This window comes from Sitophilus oryzae, unplaced genomic scaffold (assembly GCF_002938485.1).
Source record: "Sitophilus oryzae breed Bouriz unplaced genomic scaffold, Soryzae_2.0 scaffold_1184_pilon_pilon, whole genome shotgun sequence".
Taxonomy (NCBI): Eukaryota; Metazoa; Arthropoda; class Insecta; order Coleoptera; family Curculionidae; genus Sitophilus; species Sitophilus oryzae.
Window position 1 is genome coordinate 185,726 of NW_022145820.1, and position 20,446 is coordinate 206,171.

The 20,446-nt window shown below is 33.8% G+C and overlaps 1 protein-coding gene across 1 annotated transcript in view; it reads left to right on the top strand.

Annotated features, from left to right (window-relative positions):
* Positions 1 to 20,446, top strand: part of LOC115891551 (piezo-type mechanosensitive ion channel component-like) — a 133,469-nt gene that overhangs the window by 73,925 nt on the left and 39,098 nt on the right. The window contains exons 15-17 of the mRNA XM_030912039.1: positions 5,479 to 5,592; positions 13,015 to 13,229; positions 17,242 to 17,367. Coding sequence (XP_030767899.1) covers positions 5,479 to 5,592; positions 13,015 to 13,229; positions 17,242 to 17,367 — 455 coding nt within the window. The remainder of the gene's footprint in view (positions 1 to 5,478; positions 5,593 to 13,014; positions 13,230 to 17,241; positions 17,368 to 20,446) is intronic.

The following is a 20,446-nucleotide window of genomic DNA, read 5'->3' on the forward strand; positions in this document are numbered from 1 at the left end:
GAAGAGCGGCTCGGTATCTTAAATTATACAACAAATTTAAACATTTTTTTGGCCAAAATTGCATTTAGTCGGTGTGCGGAGCAGGATTTTTCATTCATGCCGTACAGACATACTAGGATATGTGATACTAGTATTAGCTTGTAAGACAAGCAGGTAGTACTACGTATACTACCTAGTTTAGTATAGACTGTATTGTCAAGGATACTGGTTGGATATTGGAATAAAAAATAAATATAGAACAATAGCAAATAATATTTAATCCAATAAAAAGAATAAACACAATTTCCTACTATACTAAATCCTTACACTCTCTCATTCATACTCTTTATGCTAGACAAAAATTTATACTATCTGTTAGAAGATCTTTGAAAATATAAAATCGAAAATATAATATAACTAAAACTTGATGATAAAAATTGCATGTAAATGTTCCAAATCACCCTCATTAAAAATTGTCATTAAAACTCTGTCATGAATAAATTTTCAAAATTCGTTACCTCACTTCTGCTCTTGTATTGGCGGTGATAAGGTACAGCTGACCACAGTATAATACCTCGGGATTATATTATACTGCACTATAAATTTCGCTGGCCGTTTAAACACACTTTGTAGCACTCACTATTCAGAAGCACTCACTGTTCGGAAGCTTATAGTCTAGGAAAAAACTATGACTAGCTTAATACTACTAACAAATGCTGATTTCGAAAAAAGTAGTAGCACTAAACTTCCGCGTTTACTGAATAATTGAATTTTCCTGGCTTGGAAAATTTAGAATTTCTTTTCTTCGGCAGAAACGTAAAACTTGTGTATGACACGTAAAATAACTTGTGTGTGAAACGTAAAACAACTGGCGTATTTTTCCTTGTTTCTTGGTGCAGAAACTTTAATAATTTTTGTTCACTGGCGCGTGAAAACTTAACAAACTCGTAACAGGGTACGATCGCGGGTGTTGACGGTACTACCCTTGTCGGTGAGAGACTGCGTTTTACTTTGTATTTTTACTAGTTTCTTGATGCAGAAACTTATCTTTTTAATTCACTGGCGCGTGAAAACCTTAACCGTAACAGGGTACGGTCGCGGGTGTCGGCGGTACTTTTTTTTCTGAGGATGGTAAAAAAATCTTCTTAGACGCCTGGTCTGTTGTTCTAGCGACCGAGGTGTGCCGGATTCCTACCGACTAAAAAAATTCCACCCTATTTGGTTGACAAACTGCACTGGAACTGCTCACGCATTACTTCGGCGCAGATGCCCCTCTTTACGTTAGACTTTGGTCATTCTTCAACCCTCCGTTGATCCAGCTCCTTCTGTCGTAGATTTTTTTATATAAACGCCACGAAAGCCTCCCATATATCTTCGTCCTCCACAATAGATGGTATTAGGTTTTCTTTTTTAAAGGGTACCTTAAAAATTCCTTTGATCTTTAATCTACCTGGTTCCCAGGCCGAGCATTCAAAAATGGTATGACTAACATCGTCGATGGCACTGCTGCAATATTTACAGGTCGCAGTAGCTCTTTACTTGAAACGATATAAATAATGTTCGAAAGCTCCGTGACCGCTAAGTATCTGGGAAAGATAATAGTCTACCTGTCCATGCTTTCGTCTACCTGTCCATCTTCTTATATTCGGGATTAACATATGTGTCCATTTTCCACCGTACGCCTCATCCCATCTTCTTTGCCACAGTTGATATAATATCTCCTTCGCTTCATTTTTGATATCAGCCTTATCTGTTCTTCCTCTAGTTTTCTGATCATATATATATAAGCCCTTTCCTTTACTACCAGGTCTATTGGTGGTATACCTGCGATTACGAATACCACTTGTTCCGCTACAGTTCTGTAGGCAGAAACAACTCTCAAGGCACTCCGTCGCTGAACTGATAGAAGTTTCTGTTTTTCTTTTTTAACCTCCAGTGCCTTTGCCCATATTGGAGCGGCGTACAAAATACTGGCGTGGACCACTTCATTTAAAAGTATCCTTTTCTCCTGCCTTGGACCTCCGATGTTTGGCATTACTCTTGCTAATTTAGCCACTGTTGTCTGAGCCTTTACCACTACTGCATGTATGTGTTCTTTGAAATTCAGCTTTTTATCAATTTGCACTCCCAAATACCTGAGGCTTTTGGACCATTTGATTTCCGTCCCATCCAACACAATCTTTGGATACGTAAAAGATCGCTTATCCGTTATCAGTACAGCCTCTGTTTTATGGACAGCCAGTTGCAAATTTTTCATCTTCAGCCAACGGTGTATTCTATCTAAACTATCGTTTACTTCAATCTCCAGTTGTTCTGTTTTACTTGCCGTTGCCACAACAACAATATCATCTGCAAATCCCACTATATCTGTGTTTTCAGCCATTTCCAGTTCCATAAGCTCGTCATAAAATATGTTCCATAGGAGGGGTCCTAGGACCGATCCTTGGGGAACTCTTTTTTCTCTCTGCAAGATAGCTATTCACCATATTTTTCAGATATTCTGGGAAATCTTTTCTATCCAAGGCTTGGATAATTTCTCCCTATCTTGCAGTATTGAAAGCATTTTTGACATCTAAAGTTACTAATGCACAATATCCTTTATTTTTCCAATTCCCTTCCTTTACACTCCTTGCAATGGTGACTACTCAATTGATTGCGTCGATGGTCGATATGCCTTTACGATATCCATACTGCCGATGTGATAATCCTCCTATGCTGTCTACATGGACCTCCATTCTTTGTAGTATTAGTTTTTCCAGGAGTTTGGCACTGGTGTCTATTAGGCAGATTGGTCTATAAGATGACGTATTCTCTATTGGCTTGTTGGGCTTGGGGGTTGTAGAAGGACCAAATTTTGCTGCTTCCATTTGTTTGGGGTGTCGGCGGTACTACCCTCCTCGTCGAGAGACAGAGTTAGACTCTTTTTTACACCCGCAAAATGGTCAGTTGTCCAGGATGGTACGTGATGTACGTGACTATTTTGCAGCCACCTTTTCTTCTGGGAATCATACTTTCGTCGTGACTTTCTCTTCGTATTTTAGGGTGTTATTTAGGTTTTATTGGCGGGAATTTCCGAAGGAGTATATTTTTATAACTTGCTTTGTTCGCAACAGTCAGGTTTATAGACTTTAATGTCAATGTCGATATAACTGACGTGCATCAGAAAATGTTTTGCGATTACAATAGATAACTTACTGATAGAAAACAAAAATAAATTAATTATATAAAGAGTTATTATTTACATCAACAAAACTCATCTCCTTAACAGCACTTAACGGACATAAAAGGCCATTACTACCGATTTCCCGTTCAAAATATTCTAATAAAGTCGCGATTTTTTTTACCGCTATTCTAACCGCTAACTATCTTGTACACTTCGCACTATAAAAGGTTCTAAAAAGAACAATGTTCGACTGCAAGGTCTGCTGGTAAATATTTTTAAGCTTAATGGCAACACTATTTATTTAAACCACAAACTCGTAATACAAAACTATAATGTCAGGACAAATAACAATGTCAGGAAATAAATAAATAAATGTTGCAACTTGGCATTTTTTACAGCAGAGCTACCACCTGAATCCCCAGCGAGAAATTTAAATTCCTGTTAGTCACCCGGTGTCATATACAGGGTGTCCCAGGCTGAGCGTGCATTAGAAGTTTCTAGAGAACTACAATATCTAGATCAGAGATTTTTTGCATATCACTGTTTTACAACGAGATCTATTGATTAAAAATATTTTCAATATGGCGGCACTTCCGGAAATACCGGAAGTTGACAGCAACTTTCTTATTTTAAATGGGTACCCCCATTTTTTATAAAATATTCAAATTCTCTCTAAAATTTCGATATGAATTTATAAAAACTCGCTATGAATTTTGATATTAAACACTCTATACCTAACATTAATCGTTTTTGAGAAAAAAAATAGTTAAAATTTTTGAACGAAAAAACTTCCTGTCAAAAATATGTGTATAGCCTAAACGTCAAATTTACTGATTACCACAGTCACTGTGACATAAAAAGAAGACATGTGGCTACCCATTCCAAAAATAAAATTGTTCGAACGTCATATAATAATGACCGCAGCTGTCATGGAATTGAGCGATTAAAAAATTATCATAAATCATTTTTTTCAAATGGAAACCCACTTTTTTTATTTCACTAGTGAAAAGGCTTTTCAATTTATTACTTTTTGACTATGAATATTCCTATATCTGAAATAAATTGTTTTTAAGTTATTTAAGATTTAATTTTAAAGCGTATATTTTTCTTGATTTTAACCAGTAGCCTATGACTTTAAACGTCAAGTGATGTAAAACAATAATAGATCTAGACATGTCATATTGTGACACTGTTTAAGAAGCAATATGTTATCGATCATCATTTCCAAGCCAACTCTGTTTTTTTTTCGATCATACGGTATATTTATTATTAATAATATCAACTATTAGATATCACTAAAGAGCGAAAATATTAGATATATTTTTGTAAATGCACTTTTTAAACTTTTAAGCAGGCAATATTTATAATATATGAAATTCAAATAATTTGTTTTCTGACAGATGGAAATAAATTGTCTGACTGTTTGATACTTAATGTCAAAGGAAGCTAGATAAAATCAAGAAAAATATATGTTTTGAAACTAAATCGTAAATAACTTAAAAACGATTTATTTTAGGTATAGGAGCATGTATACTCAAAAAGTAACGAATTGGAAAACCTTTGCACTAGTAGTATAAAAAAGTGGGTTTCCATTTGAAAAAAATTATTTATGATAATGTTTTAATCGCTCAATTCCATGACAGCTACCGCCATTATTATATGACATTTGAACAATTTAATTTTTGAAATAGATAGCCACTTGTCTTCTCTTTATGTCACAGTGGCTGGGGTAATCACTATATTTGACTTTTATGCTGTACACATTTTTTTGGCAGGTAGTTTTTTTCGTCCAAAAATTTTAAATATTTTTATTCTCAAAAACGGTTAATGTTAGGTATAGAGTGTTTAATATCAAAATTCATAAAATTTTACAGAGAATTTAAATATGTAATACAAAATGGGGGTACCCATTTAAAATAAGGAAGTTGCTGCCAACTTCCGGTATTTCCGAAAGTGCCGCCATATTGAAAATATTTTTAATCGATAGGTCTCGTTGTAAAACTATGATGTGCAAAAAATCTCCGATCTAGATGTTGTGGTTTTCTAGAAACTTCTAATGCACGCTCAGCCTGGGACACCCTCTATGTCCATGTTTGGAAACAATGAATCGCGTAAAAATTTATTAATTTTAAAAAAATGCTAAAAATGTCAAAAACTTTACATTTTAGTCATATTCTTTTCTAATAAAACTTTCGCTTTTTTAGCCTTTACTTTTTTACATAAGGTCACAAAATTTCACTCCATAAAACGACAAATTTTCGAACTTGAATATTATATTTTATATTGATTTATTTAGACTTATTTACCAATATAATTTTATTGTTTATTTTTTTCAGATGGAATCTACTTATATGCTACAATATCCTGATCATGCTGTTGAGATCAATAAGTCAGATATTTGGTTGTGTTATAATTCATAACATCACCCCAGCTTATTGCAGTATATTTCAGTACGTAATAGCGTCGATTGAAAGAATTGGGAAGATACGCAAACTAATGGGCGAATACGTGGCAAGGCTGATTTGATTTCCCCTTGCCTCTCAAGTTACAGGCAATTAGATGCATATGAAAGCATCAGAATTAATAAATGTAAAGATAGTATGAACAGAGTCAACGGTCCAATTCCTTCAAGTTCTTTGTTCCTACTACTCTAGTGGCGGAAATCTAACTGTTACGCTCAGTTGGCTCTGACTCGGTTGGCTAGATTTTGCCACGCCCACTCGGTGCCCACTGAGCGAGTATATAAACGCTCAACTTGTAGATTATACTTTAGTTTATAATCATCTGCTGATGATGCTAACATGGTTAGCGAAACGCGCGTCCAGTGTAAAAGTAAAAGTGTTTTGGTGTATTGTGGTGATTTAGTGTTTTTATTTTGCTGTGTAACACCAAAGGTTCCAACCCTCAACTGTAATCGTCTCAAGTGCTGTACGGTGGATACACCAATCGTTCTGCGGTCAACGCATAAAACACTTATTTTCTCTAATTCTTAGGGCATATCAAGGACGGTGAGAAACTGAACGCGACAGTGTTGCCATATTAAAATGTGTAATATCTGTAATACGTTTGACGAAAATATCTTTGGATGAAAAATCCGCGTTTATGTATTGAAAATTTATTCGAGTTAAACATACAGGGTGTCTCAGATTTTAATCGGGAAAATTTAATAGACGATAGAACTTGCAAAAATAAAACAAAAAGTTCATGTGAACTTGTAAGATTTAAAGCTTCCTTTTCGAGATACAGGTTACCATTAGAATACTAATTATAATATTAATTACCAATTAGAATTTAATTTCTTTTGCAAGAAGAAAGCAAGACAGACAAAAAAGTCAGGAGACAAAAAAATAATATTTTTAATTACTAAATCCAAAAATAATATTAAACTTCTAAAAAACCAGTGGCGGGCCTATTTTTTCCTTTAAAATAATTTAACAATGATGCCCCACCGCCGCCCCTGGCCATTAAACTTAAATCTAATTACATCAAATTAAGTCCCGTAGTAAGTATTATAAACGGGTCAAGTTATATCAAAATCGATTAAATAGTTTTTCAAATATCTTAATTTATTTTTCTTTTTTAAGTAACTTTAACGCACTGTATCTCGAAAAGAAAGCTTTAAATCTTACAAGTTGATATGAACTTTTTGTTTTATTTTTGCAAGTTCTATCGTCTATTAAATTTTCCCGATTAAAATCTGAGACACCCTGTAGAATAAACAACAAAAATAGAAATTCTTTTAAAGGTATTGAATATGTCGTATGATCGAAAAAGGCCGTTTAGTTGGCTTGGAAATGACGAATATTGACATTTACTATAATATTTTACATATGAAATAACAGCGACCTTCATTTTCAAGCCAACTCTGATGCCGTTCTTTGTTTAATTATATATTATTATATTATTTTTTTTTGTTTAATGATAGAAAATCCGTATTATTAACGAACTGTATCCAAAATCCGCAAATCTACGGATTAATCAGTAGTTCTGGCAACACTGTCTCCGGCAACCACTTACTCACTCTGTCGACTGAAAGCAGAATTACGGTACAATATTCTTTATCCGCTGCGCTGTAAACGACTATCAAGGCGCAGCGGCGCAGGACTAAACTAAATCTCGGACAGGCTGACGGTAACGCCAGCTACATCTCGAACAGGTTTTGTGCCATAAAATTGCCCATAAGGTTGCACATCTTCTTATTTATTCAATGAAGCGTAATAGTATATAATAGTTATCTAATGTACTGACAAATACAGTGTTTCGTGAGTGCGTAGGGTGCACCAAAAAAAAATATTTTTTTTCTTTTTAGTTACCGTGAATAAATATCGTTCAGGATGATAAAAAAAATTCTCGTAAAGTTTAAGCTTTTAATAATAATATTAAGAGGTGCCTCATCGTGATTTTCTATTGTCCATTTAAATAACACTAGAAAACATATTTTTGGGGGGAATTTTATTGCGTTCTAACAAATCAGCGTTTTGTAAAAATCAATACATATGCTTGTAGGAAATTGAACGCTCTTCAAAAAAGGTCTAATATGAATTTTCATTTAATCGACTCGTTTGAAAGTTACTGAAGGTTAAATTTCAACTTCAAATCGTATATGATATCTTCCACAGTTTTTTTTATATTTTCTCACCAAATGGCTTAAAAACATAAAATAAGATATTTTATGTGTTTGAGCCATTATTTCGTGATAAAATATGATAGTTTGTGTTTATGAGCCAATATTTCGTGACAAAATATAAAAAAAATTGTGGAAGTTTCATATACGATTTGAAATTGAATTTTAACCTTCAATAACTTTCAAACTAGTCGATTGTAACAGTCAAATTTCCTCGCAACGACCTCTGTGTGCTAGCTCATAAATTATCGCAAATAACTATTATTTTTGCATCATGTTTACTATAATTTTATTGTTAAATATTATTTTATTTAAATTTTACAATTATGCAACCCGATATACACCGCGATATTATTCAACTACACATTATTGTCACTGATGCCGACCAGCAGTAGGCTTTTTGTCCATTTCTCTATATCTTTGATCATCACCTGTTCGTCACTTGTCACTGTCAGATCAAATCACATGTTTTTGGATTTATTTATCCTTCGTTTTGGTTATTGAAATTTTATAATTATCAGATAAAATTTCGTAGTTAAATTGGTTATTTTTGATGTGGATCGCAGTGTGCAAGTCGTTCATTTAATTGTGGGAATTTGTGAGTTAAGTTCGTTCATTGACCGGATATTGAATATGGCTGAGGAGAAAATATTCTAGAACATCGTTTTTTATTTATGCTTTTTTGTGAGTTGGACTAGTTAAGATATATAGTTCTCTATCTATATCCTGGAGGGAGATTTCCGGTTGAAATCTGATTTTATGAAGGAAATCGAATCCTTGCATCACTTCTTGTGTACTCCCCGACCGAGAATATCGTCGTGAAGAACTGGCTGCCGTTTCGTGAAGCATTCCCTGTTGGTGAATAGCAGGTCTTCGTAAAGAAGGATTAAGGCTTCCGAAACATATTTGGTCAGAGACGTGGTTGAATTTTGTTGAGTTTACATGGACCACCGACCAATTTCCGTAAGGTATTAAATAGCCAAATTTTTCCGACCGATATCCCGATTCCACGTGCCCAAGAAGTCCCCGAATAGTTCCAAGGTATGCTATAATTCTTCTGCCTATTCTAAGTCAATGCTCAACTGATTTTTATTCGTATTGTTGACTGGTTTTCGACTTTTCCACGCCCACGTGGTGTAGAAAGATTAGTTGAGTGTTATCTTTCTTAAATCTTATTTGGTTGTTCGTAATTGTAGAGCAAGAAGACCGATCCAGACCGTAGCACACAACAGTCCAGAATTCCATCCGTTTCTGTTGTCCGTGTAGAGGTACCCGTTGGATATCATAAACCCTCGTTGAGGAAAAGTTCAGATTTGATTAGTCCTTCTTTATTACCTTTATTAACTCCTACACGTTGTGCTAGTCCTTGTTCTATAATTGAGGCTTTTCTAAGACAACCAATATTATTTAGGGTTTTTATGTTCACCATTTGAAACCTCAACAACTTGCCTTTCATCTGTACGTCTGCTGACATCCGTGGGCTCCAGGTACCCCGAGCTGCTGTACACCGCCTAGCAACCCTGAAGCTATACGCCGTAGCTCAACCGGAGGAAGTTTTCAAGTATATCACATCAAGTAGAGTAAGACTGTTTGGATATTTGTATAATTTTAGATTTGATTTATGGGTATAAACCACCCTGATTGTATCTAGTATTAAGTTAGATAAGGGGGTTTGACGTCATAGGTTTAGTTATTACATTTAATTTAAAATTATATTTTCTTTTCCAACCTTTCGATTTAAATAACTTCTTAACGTATTACATTTTACATTTCATTCGTTTTTTATATATATTTAACTTTTTAGTATTTTAATAAATTGCTTAAATATTTTTAGTAGTATTATTTACAGTCTAGTCTCATAGTTAGGTTAGAGTTACTTAAGTACAAATATTTATAGAATATTTGAAGTTCATGATAGTTGCACTCAACAGTTCGAGGTTAGTGTTGAAATCTACTTGATAGTAACATCTTTTATGCCGAGTTCATAGAGAATAATCTCGTGGCGCCCTTTTATTAACATCTTTGAACCCCGACTACCCGGCTGTTAAAATTAAAAAGCTAGTGGCCTCTATGCAACTCATTACCGATTAAGTAAACTTGTGTTTTATTGAACTTCAAATTAGAAAGGGCGTGGCGAATTTATTAATTATGTTAAATCAATTAATGAAAATTTATATTAGACCTTTTTTGAAGACCGTTCAATTTACTACAACAACATGTATTGATTTTTACCAAAAGCTGATTTGTTAGAACGCAATAAAATTCCAAAGATAAAAAAATTGTTTCGCCGTGTTATTTAAACGGGAAAGAGAAGATTACGATGAGGGACCTCTTAATGTTAATAGCTCAATTTCAAATTTATTTCGTACTTTATCGTAAAACAAACCGTTACATACTTGATTTCAAAATATCCTTCTTGTTCGAAATATTTAGTCCGGAAAATAAGGGATTCCAGTAATAACAGCAAAATAAAACACTAATTCACCACAACATATCGAAACTTTTACATTGGACGCGCGTTTAGCTAATCGTATTAGCAGATGATTAAAACTAAACTAATATCTACAAATTGAGCGTTTATATACTCGCTCAGGTGGCACCGAGTAGGCGTGGCAAAAACTAGCCAAACGAGACAAAAATAACCAAGCGTAACAATAGAACATGAACAGAGAACTGGAAGGAATTGGACATTGACTCTGTTCATACTATCTTTACATTCATCAATTTTGACGCTCTCAAAGGCATCTAATTGCCTGTAATTTGAGACTTGTTTAATTAATTTTAAATTATTAATATCTATACAATGGTCTTTATCAACAATATGGTGAACAACGCAAGATTTATCCGGTCTACCATATATCTTATCTGAGCCATATGTTCTTTAAATCTAGTTAATATTGATCTTCTAGTTTGTCCAACATGTTTATGATTAAAATCTTTAAATGAATAATTTCACAGCGAAGGTGTGTTATCTTCAGGATTACATAATAATTGTTGTAATTTATTATTAGCACTATACCCAAGTTTATAACTGACATTCTTAAAAATTTATTTTTAACTACGGGATAACTCTCTATCAAACGGTGTTGAAAACTATTTTGACATATCTTTCTCCACTTGAAAAGTCGAATTTGCAGAAATCGCAAACTTATACCTACGTTTTCTAATAAAATTATTTTATCAACTAATGGAGCCCAGTCAAATTAGAAAAATCAGTGGAAAAAAATCCCACAATTTTGAAAATGGTTTTAATTGGTTACTCTAGACTTGGACTGATATGTGTCAAAAGTCCCCGAAGATAGACGATGAGCTCGAGGAGAGGGGAGGGGTTAAATGTCATTTTTATGACTTTTTAACTTATTTCTCGGAAAATATGACACCTGCGAAAAAATACCTACAGAAACACAGAAATCGAAGCTCACAAAATTCTCTACAAAATTGGTTAAATGTATTTTTTTCATAGGTCTAACAAGGGTCTAACCTCTTGAGAGTTACATAGTTTACAAAATTAACACTATTTCTCATATTGTATTTTTGCATTTAAAATCAAGTTAAAGTTTAAATTTAACCTTTCATATTAATAATGGTAATGTTAACGGGTCCTTATGTTATCTTACAAGTCTTCAATGCATCGTATCTTTTTGTCTTCCGTTGGAGAGTACTAGTGCACACAGGACTTAATAATAACTGCAAGTTAAAGATTAATGCATGCCTGCCTTACGGTAAAAAAAAGTATACCACAGCATTTAGCGCAGCTGCAAATATTGTAGCAAGTATACGAAAACCAGGAATCATGGTTTAAGGTCCATGATTGCTCAGAGTTGAAGATTTCTATCTCCGCTTGCAGTAGATATTTCTAATGTTACAGTAGCACGAAGCATTTGAGACATTAGCATTTGAGGTCTGGTTCCTTGAGATTGTATATTGCGATGATATTCTACATGATTTCTCTTCCTGTAGGTACAGTAAAGTTAACGTGTGTGTAATATTCACGTATCTGCAATACCCAATTCATTTCGCCTATATAGTATCAGTCTTCCCTCGCAGTCTTAAAAGCACAATGAAAGTGTGATTTCTGAATCTTCTCAACCTGCAATAATTGTATCCACATACATATAACATGTGTCCCCATACTTTAAAATTGTTTATATTATTTTCTGTTTTAGACAAGTAATTTGTATTCAATAAAAAAGTGATTTCAATTTACTATTTTTAATAATGCATGTATTGCTTACTTTTTTAATTTAGTAGGTCTTTCAAATTATTTTTTAATTTTGTACAATTTCGTATAATATATTATAAAACTTAAATTGCAAAAAATCTATCTTATTAAAGATATTTGAAGTTGAAGAAATTGAAGAATTTTATGAAGGCATTTCTTATTTCCAACACAAAAATTAATTGAGAAACATAATTTACTACTATTTTATAAATGTATTATTATTTATTTTGTTTCTTTAACATATTATGTACATAAGGTCGGTTTTGATTATTTTAATTACACAAAAACATAAAGCAAAATAAATGAATAGAAAATAATATCCATATTAACAAATAACTTGCGCAGCCAAGGAGTGATTTATGTGAACGCATCACGTCTAAACTTTATAAAATCACAGTATATACTAAAAGTTATACTTAATACTTAAAAAATCATAATATCGTACTTCTTCAACGTTATTTGAACGAAAAACGTGCAATGAAAAGAAATATGTTTGTACGGATTTGGAATATGCCATTTGTTTTAGAATCCAAATTTATGAAGAGCATAGATCGGAAACCATAAGTCCAGGAACAAAAATGTATAGAATTATTTTTATAGAGAATTTTGTCAGCTGTATTTTTATATATAGAGCGTTTTTCGGTAGATGTCATGGTTTCCGAGATATAAGCAAAAAGTGAAAAAATTGACATTTAACTCCTCCCCACTCCTCGGCCTCATTGTCTATCTTCAAGGACTTTTGACACATATCAGCCCAAGTATAGAGGAATCGTTTAAAACCATTTTCAAAACTGTGGGAATTTTTTTCACCGATTGGCATTTTTTAACTAATTTGACTGGGGTAATGAAGGAGAATACCATTACACTCAGCCACATTCCTAATGTAATTTATATTCAAATACATCAAATACACTTGGACGCAGCTTGGATCGTTCCAACTGATTTAAAATCGGTTGATACGATCCAACTGGTGCCGAAGTGAGACGCGCGCATAGGAAAAAAAAAGCTTTATTATTATAATTGCAGAGTACTGTCATTAGGATGTGTAGACAAGCTGGGATCTTACAGTATATCTGGACTAGACGATCATACCCATTGTGACTTAGAGAAAGGTGGACTGGGTGCTGGCTGGGACACGGCTTGCTTCGTCTTCCTCATTTTGCAGCAGAGGGTCTTTAAATCGTACTACTTCTTTCATATTGTCAACGATGCCAAAGCGGAAACGATCATAGCCGATCGGGGTAAGCCTTTTTTTTTGGCAGTTATTTTTAATCATACACAAGTTACAATTATCGTTGTACTTATAGCGTGTCCAAGAATGTTGTAAACATAAATAATAAAATAATTACATTTGTTTATTATTATTGATAAAAATATCTGTATTTTGTCAACGGTAACTTACGGATACCGACGATTGTCGATGCCGTGTACAGAATAGCGCTCCAGGAACACGTCGATGAAGTTTTTTTCGCAAAAAAGATGACGAAAATACGAAAGCGTCCCAAGTAGCATTTGGACGTTATATAACATCGGGTATACGTCGCGTTCAATAAACCCGACGTCGGGTACCAACGTCGGTTCGACTGCCTGACGACCCTTATTTGCACCTAAATGGGGAATACAGATTCGGGTCGCCTCGACGCAACGTCGGTATTTGACCTAATAGGGAATGTAATTCTAGCAATTACCAACGTCATATCTGACCTAATAGGGAATGTAATCCTACCAATTACCAACGTCATATTACGTTGGATTTCAGTTACTTAAAATTCGTCGCTAAGGACTTACGTTAAGTTTGGTTTTAAATTCGATACCAAGAATACATAAAAACCTAACCAAACTACCTAATTACAATTGGATTCATAATCACTGCTCGAATATATATATATATATCATATTATAATAATTCTGAATCATTAATCCAGACATCAGATTTGTCAACGGAAGTCACTTTTTTTATATATCTGATTAAAATACTCCGGAAAACAACGAGCGACTTCAAAATTAGGTAGATTTATGAAATAAAAATATCTATAAAAAAGTAACTCGCAAAATATTTTTTTTTATTTTCTAGCTGGTTTAATCATAAAACTGTACTGTGGTTCCCCCCAAACTCAACCTTATCAATATTATTTTACTAGAAATCGGAATGTGAATATAAATTTTAAAAACAAAAAACGATTTTAAAATGGCTGACAATCGGATACTTGTTAAGGCGGATTTCTGTGTCCGACTTATTATGAACTAACAATATACCAATTCCGACCGGGTCTTCAACATTAGTTGCCTCACACGACTGAAGTCATCAAAGCGGACGACCGGCAATCGTATTATGACGTATATAATTACAACGTACGCCACGTAAAATTTGCGATCGGCCGACATACGTAGGAGCATCCGTCGTCGGCCTCAGAGCATATTATTTTTCGTATTCCTGGTAAATGATTCCTGACGTTGTCTGTTATTGGTCTATGATAGGTCAATTGTTTGTTGTCAAAAAATGTTTGAGGTTGACGGTTCAACGGTTTCGTAGACGTAACCTCACTTTGCATATCAGTGATTTGTGGATTTGTGCAATTATATTTTACTTTTTGTTTTTTCCTTTAAAATGGGCAGCCAAGTTTGTTTACCAAAACTTTATTAGGTTATGTTCATTAGGCCGCAAATGCTACTTAATGGGTTGTATTTACGGACGTAAATAGAGATACGTAAATTAGGTTATAAATATGAACATAAAATACAACAAAATATAATTGGACGTTACTTTAGGGATTATCAGTGAGACGTATCCTATTCGGACAACGGGTAGACGTCGGGCTAGTTCAAGTATATGTACGTCGTGCAAGCCAACATGGGACCGACGCGACGTTGAGAAATTAATAAAAATGGTACGTTGTTATTTTGTACGTCGACAGATCTTTGGATTTACCGACTAGGATCCAACGACGTCGCTTTTAATAAGAAAGCGACGTGACCGGTCGTATCACCAGCACCCGACCTAAATTTGCACAAAGTCTGACGTCGCTTCAGGTCAGATTTAGTTTGAAGTCAGATAGATGCTGCTTGGGCCCAAGTAGCATTTGGACGTTATCTAACGTCGGGTATACGTCGCGTTCAATAAACCCGACGTCGGGTACCAACATCGGTTCGACCGCCTGACGACCCTTATTTGCACCTAAATGGGGAATACAGATTCTGGTCGCCTCGACGTCGGTATCTGACCTAATAGGGAATGTAATCCTACCAATTACCAACGTCATATTACGTTGGATTTTAGTTACTAAAATTCGTCGCTAAGCACTTACGTTACGTTTGGTTTCATATTCGCCAGCAAGAATACATAAAAACCTAACCAAACTACCTAATTACAAATGGATTCATAATCACTCCTCGAATATAACTATAAGTGCCTATCTAATTTCATATTATAATAATTCTGAATCATTAATCCAGACATCAGTTTTGTCAACGGAAGTCACTTTTTTGATATATCTGATTAAAATACTCCGGAAAACAACGAGCGCCTTCAAAATTAGGTAGATTTATGAAATAAAAATATCTATAAAAAAGTAACTCGCAAAATATTTTTTTAATTTTCTAGCTAGTTTAATCATAAAACTGTACTGTGGTTCTCCCCAAACTCAACCTTATCAATATTATTCTACTAGAAATCGAAATGTGAATATAAATTTTAAAAACAGAAAACGATTTTAAAATGGCTGACTATCTGATACTTGTTAAGAATGGCTGATTTCTGTGTCCGACTTAATATGAACTACCAATATACCAATTCCGACCGGGTCTCCAACATTAGTCGTCTCACACGACCGAAGTCATCAAACCGGACGACCGGCAATCGTATTATGACGTATATAATTCCAACGTACGCCACGTACCAGTGATTTGCGTATCAGTGATTTGTGGATTTGTGCAACTATATTTTAGTTTTTGTTTTCTCCTTAAAAAAATGGGCAGCCACTTTTTTAAGCCTAACCTCACATGTGGGAGGAGGATGGGGTCTGCTGGTTTCCTAAGCTAAAAAATGAAATTAAGATGCACCAGTGTAATGCAGCATCTCTTCCGGATAAAAAGCATTTATGGGTAGAGGCAAGACATCACTACTACTATTATTATTTTGCAAAAGCTTCGACCTCTTTCTGTAAAATGTAGATGAATGTCTAAATGCCTTTTTAGTGTTTTTTAGGCGTAAATTAAGTATGTTTACTTTTGTAAAAACTTTTTATTAGGTTATATTCATGATGTTCATTAGGTCGCAAATACTACTTAATGGGTTGTATTTACGGACGTAAATAGAGATACGTAAATTAGGTTATCAATATGAACATAAAATACAACAAAATATAATTGGACGTTACTTTCGGGATTATCAGTGAGACGTATCCTATTCGAACAACGGGTAGACGTCGGGCTAGTTCAAGTATATGTACGTCGTGTAAGCCAGCGTGGGAACGACGTTGAGAAATTAATAAAAATGGTACGTTGTTATTTTGTACGTCGACAGATCGTTGGATTTACCGACTCGGATCCAACGACGTCGCTTTTAATAGGAAAGCGACGTCACCGGTCGCCCGACCTAAATTTGCACAAAGTCTGACTTCGCTTCAGGTCAGATTTAGTTCGAAGTCAGATAGATGCTACTTGGGATTAGACGATCAAATCTATTTTTCCAAGGCTCCTTGATTAGGAATTAGTGTTTTTAACATAGCCATGGCACTCTAAATTGAAATTTAAAATTCAATTTCGTTTTAAGCGAAAATGTCAAAAGTTGACATATGATATGTCATTATATTCAGAATGTCATTTTCTATCGAATAAAGTAAAAAAATACCGAGGGTGCCATTTAAAAATCAAAAGTTGTAGTCATTTCCGGTGAAACAGGAAGTGACCAAAAACAATTGAATACGTCAATCAATCCTAATTTATGTCATATACCAACATACCAATCTCGTTTTTTTATCTGAAGAAATATAAAAATAAATATAATAATAAAAAAGTTATAGGGGTGAGTTTGAGACGAACGATAGAAATATTAAAGGTATTTTTAATCGACATATCTCGTTGTGAAACAATCTATATATTCTATATATAGATTCTCTATATATTGTTGTTTTTTATAAACTTCTAATGCACACTCAGCCTGTATATCGACTGTAACATATCGCTATGGTGATTTTTATACAATAGACAGAAAAATATAATCATATTGTTATACAGAGTCAGTTTTTGTTTTAGGAGCCTCAATTATAGAAACAGTAATGGCGGAGAAGAAGGAACAGATAAAAAAACAAAATAAAAGTATAAAGGACAATATGGATTTCAAAATGAAAAAAATTCGTCTAAATGCAAAAAATATAGCAGGTACGGTTTATCATAGAAAATGCTATAATTGTGAAAGAGGGTATATTTTCCTAACAAATAAAATTTAAATAAAATTAAAAAATAAGAATATTCGAAATACTTCCAGAGCCCAAATCATTGCGCTAAGCGCTTTGAAAACGGTTGCCTTAAAGAATCATTTTGCTTGTCGAACTGTCAGTGAAAATCGAAAAAATTGTGATTTTGTGCGTTACCTTGCTCTTTAATGAAAATTACTATTTCTTCTATAAATTCCTGAATAAGTAATTGATAATTTACGACTTGTCAGCTATAAATATTGTTCAAAACATCGAAAATGCTGAGAAGCGTTTTTAACATTTCCCTCGTATAATAAGAATAATGACATATCCATAGAAAAATAGGTTGACAACAATAGGTTATGAAATTCACGTAACATTGACATTTTTCATTGTTTTATTCACATTTGACTATTAGATATCTGCGAAATAGCGATGCTGACAATACGTGCTCAACGCGTATCCAGAAAACGATTCGCACGGCAACGAGAATACCAAAATCGACTGCTTGGCGTTCCGCTAGTCGCATACTTTCGCTCACCGCTTTGAAAGCGTAACGTTCTTATATCAAAGTTACAGAATTCGGGCCCAGAAGTGTTCCGCGAAATATTTTGTGAGTACTGGTAGAGTACATATATGCAATACTAATTAAACTTTTAGTTACGTAATCGGGGGCGCGATTTTTAAATTCATTGTTGCTAACCATGGCCATATTCGGCACCGGGCTGACTGACAGTCCAAATTTTCTAATAAGTTGCGATGAGATTTTTGAAAAGAACAATGTTCGACTGCAGGATCTGCTAGTAAACATTTTTAAACTTAAAGTATCACAACACTATTTATTTAATCCAAAAACTCATAATACAAAACTAAAGTGTCAAAACGAAGACAATATCGGGAAATAAATAAATAAATGTGGCAACTTACTTAACATTTTTTATAGCAGAGCTACCACCTGAAACCCCTGCGAGAAATATTTAAATTCCAATTAGTCAGCCTGACGCCAAATGTGTCCATGGTTGGCAATAATGAATTTAAATATCGCGCCTTCGATTACGTAACTAAAAGTTTAATAGGTATTAAATATACAGGGTGTCCCAGAAATAAGTGCAAATATTTTAACTGGTAGTATAGTTCAACCCCAGAAACACACCTATGAGGTTTTTTTGCGAAAAAAAAATGTTGAAAATTTAAAATTTTTCTTCACATTTTCCGGAAAATTTGAAAAAACTTTTTAGTGCCACTTGTTTATTCACCTGAGATTTCTCTACGGTGTATCTATTATTAGTATATTATTATCCACATTCTACATAGTTCTACATTTATAAATTCATAGACAAATTTCTACTCAAAAAATTAGGAATGATAAATTTAATCTTTTATCAGTGCTCATTATTAATAATTATAGAAAAAAAAAACACATTAATTATTTTTAGAACTTACCCTTTCAATGAAAACTTAACAAAAATCACCGAAAATTAACTAAAACATTACGTTTATGACGTTTACGAAAATCTTTATTATATTGCAAAATAACTTTATTTTGGAATAAATTTAAATAAAATGATTCTTCATATTATTCACAATCAAGTCACAAAAAAGAAATTCCTAAAATGTTTATCGTAATTTAGAATTCAATATATCGAAAACAGCCCAACGAATAATCGATTCATTTTTGTTTTGTTTGTTTTCTTTCATGTTTCTCTGTTTTATTTGAACCACTGATTTACAAAACACCTTGAAAAGCGCACATTACTTTGAATACCTTTCTGAATGAATAAATGTTGAGAATTATTATCTCTTATCGCCACTTTACGAACTACTTTCAATCTAAGAAAATACATGTTTCACTCAACAATTTTAAATACGTATTTTGTTTTTTCGCTATTCTTTGGATGGTTTTCGACAATTCCATCGACAACCGAACCGTCTGCCAAGAGTGCCGCGGTCAACGGTCAACTGCACCTTTGAGGCGCCGCGCCGTCGTGGCGGGCTTGCGTCATACGATGTTAAGCAACGTTGCCGTAGTTTCAACAATTTCAAATTCACGACACTCGAAGCAATCAAATTCGTATTAAGTTTTAAAAATAAAACAGAGAAACATGAAAGGAAACAAACAAAACAAAAATGAATTGATTATTCGTCGGGCTGTTTTCGATATATTGAATTCTGAATTACGATAAACATTTTAGAAATTTCTTTTTTGTGACCTTATCAATAATCAATTCATTTGTGTTTTGTTTGTTTCGTTTCATGTTTTTCTGTTTTATTTTTAAAATTTAATAAGAATTTGATTGCTTCAAGTGTCTTGAATTTGAAATTGTTGAAACTGCGGCAACTTTGCTTAACATCGTATGACGCAACCCCGCCACGACAGCGCGGTGCCTCAAAGGAGCAGTGTGGGAGCAGTTGACCGCGGCACTCTTGGCAGACGGTTCGGCTGTAGATGGAATTGTCGAAATACATCGAAAAAATAGCGAAAAAACAAAATACGTATTTAAGATTGTTGAGTGAAACATGTATTTTCTTAGACTGAAAGTAGTTCGTAAAGTGACAATAAGAGACAATAATTCTCAAATAACTCTTCTCTCAAATAACATTTATTCATTCAGAAAGGTATTCAAAGTAATGTGCGTTTTTCAAGGTGTTTTGTAAATCAGTGGTTCAAATTGTGATTAAGCCTATATGTAAAGAATGTGTTAGAAATGGGGACTGTTATTTTAGCAGTTGTTATAATAGCATGTACAAGTAAAGCAGCACAGTGAAGTGTATTTTAATTAAGTGTGTATCAAAAAAGAGAACTGTCACAGTTACATCGATCTGTCATAAGTATCTTTTTTTAATGTTGGGTAAGTTTTTTTTATTTGTTTTCTGTAATAATATCACAATATTAAAAATATAATGCATCTCTGCAATCTCTGCCAAACTCCTCAGTTGGTGTGAGGTGTGATTTTATGACTTTTTTTAAGCATATACTTTCTTGTCCATATGGCAACACAGGGCGTCCACATACCTGAGATGCAGGCTTGATTCGGGTAATTGGA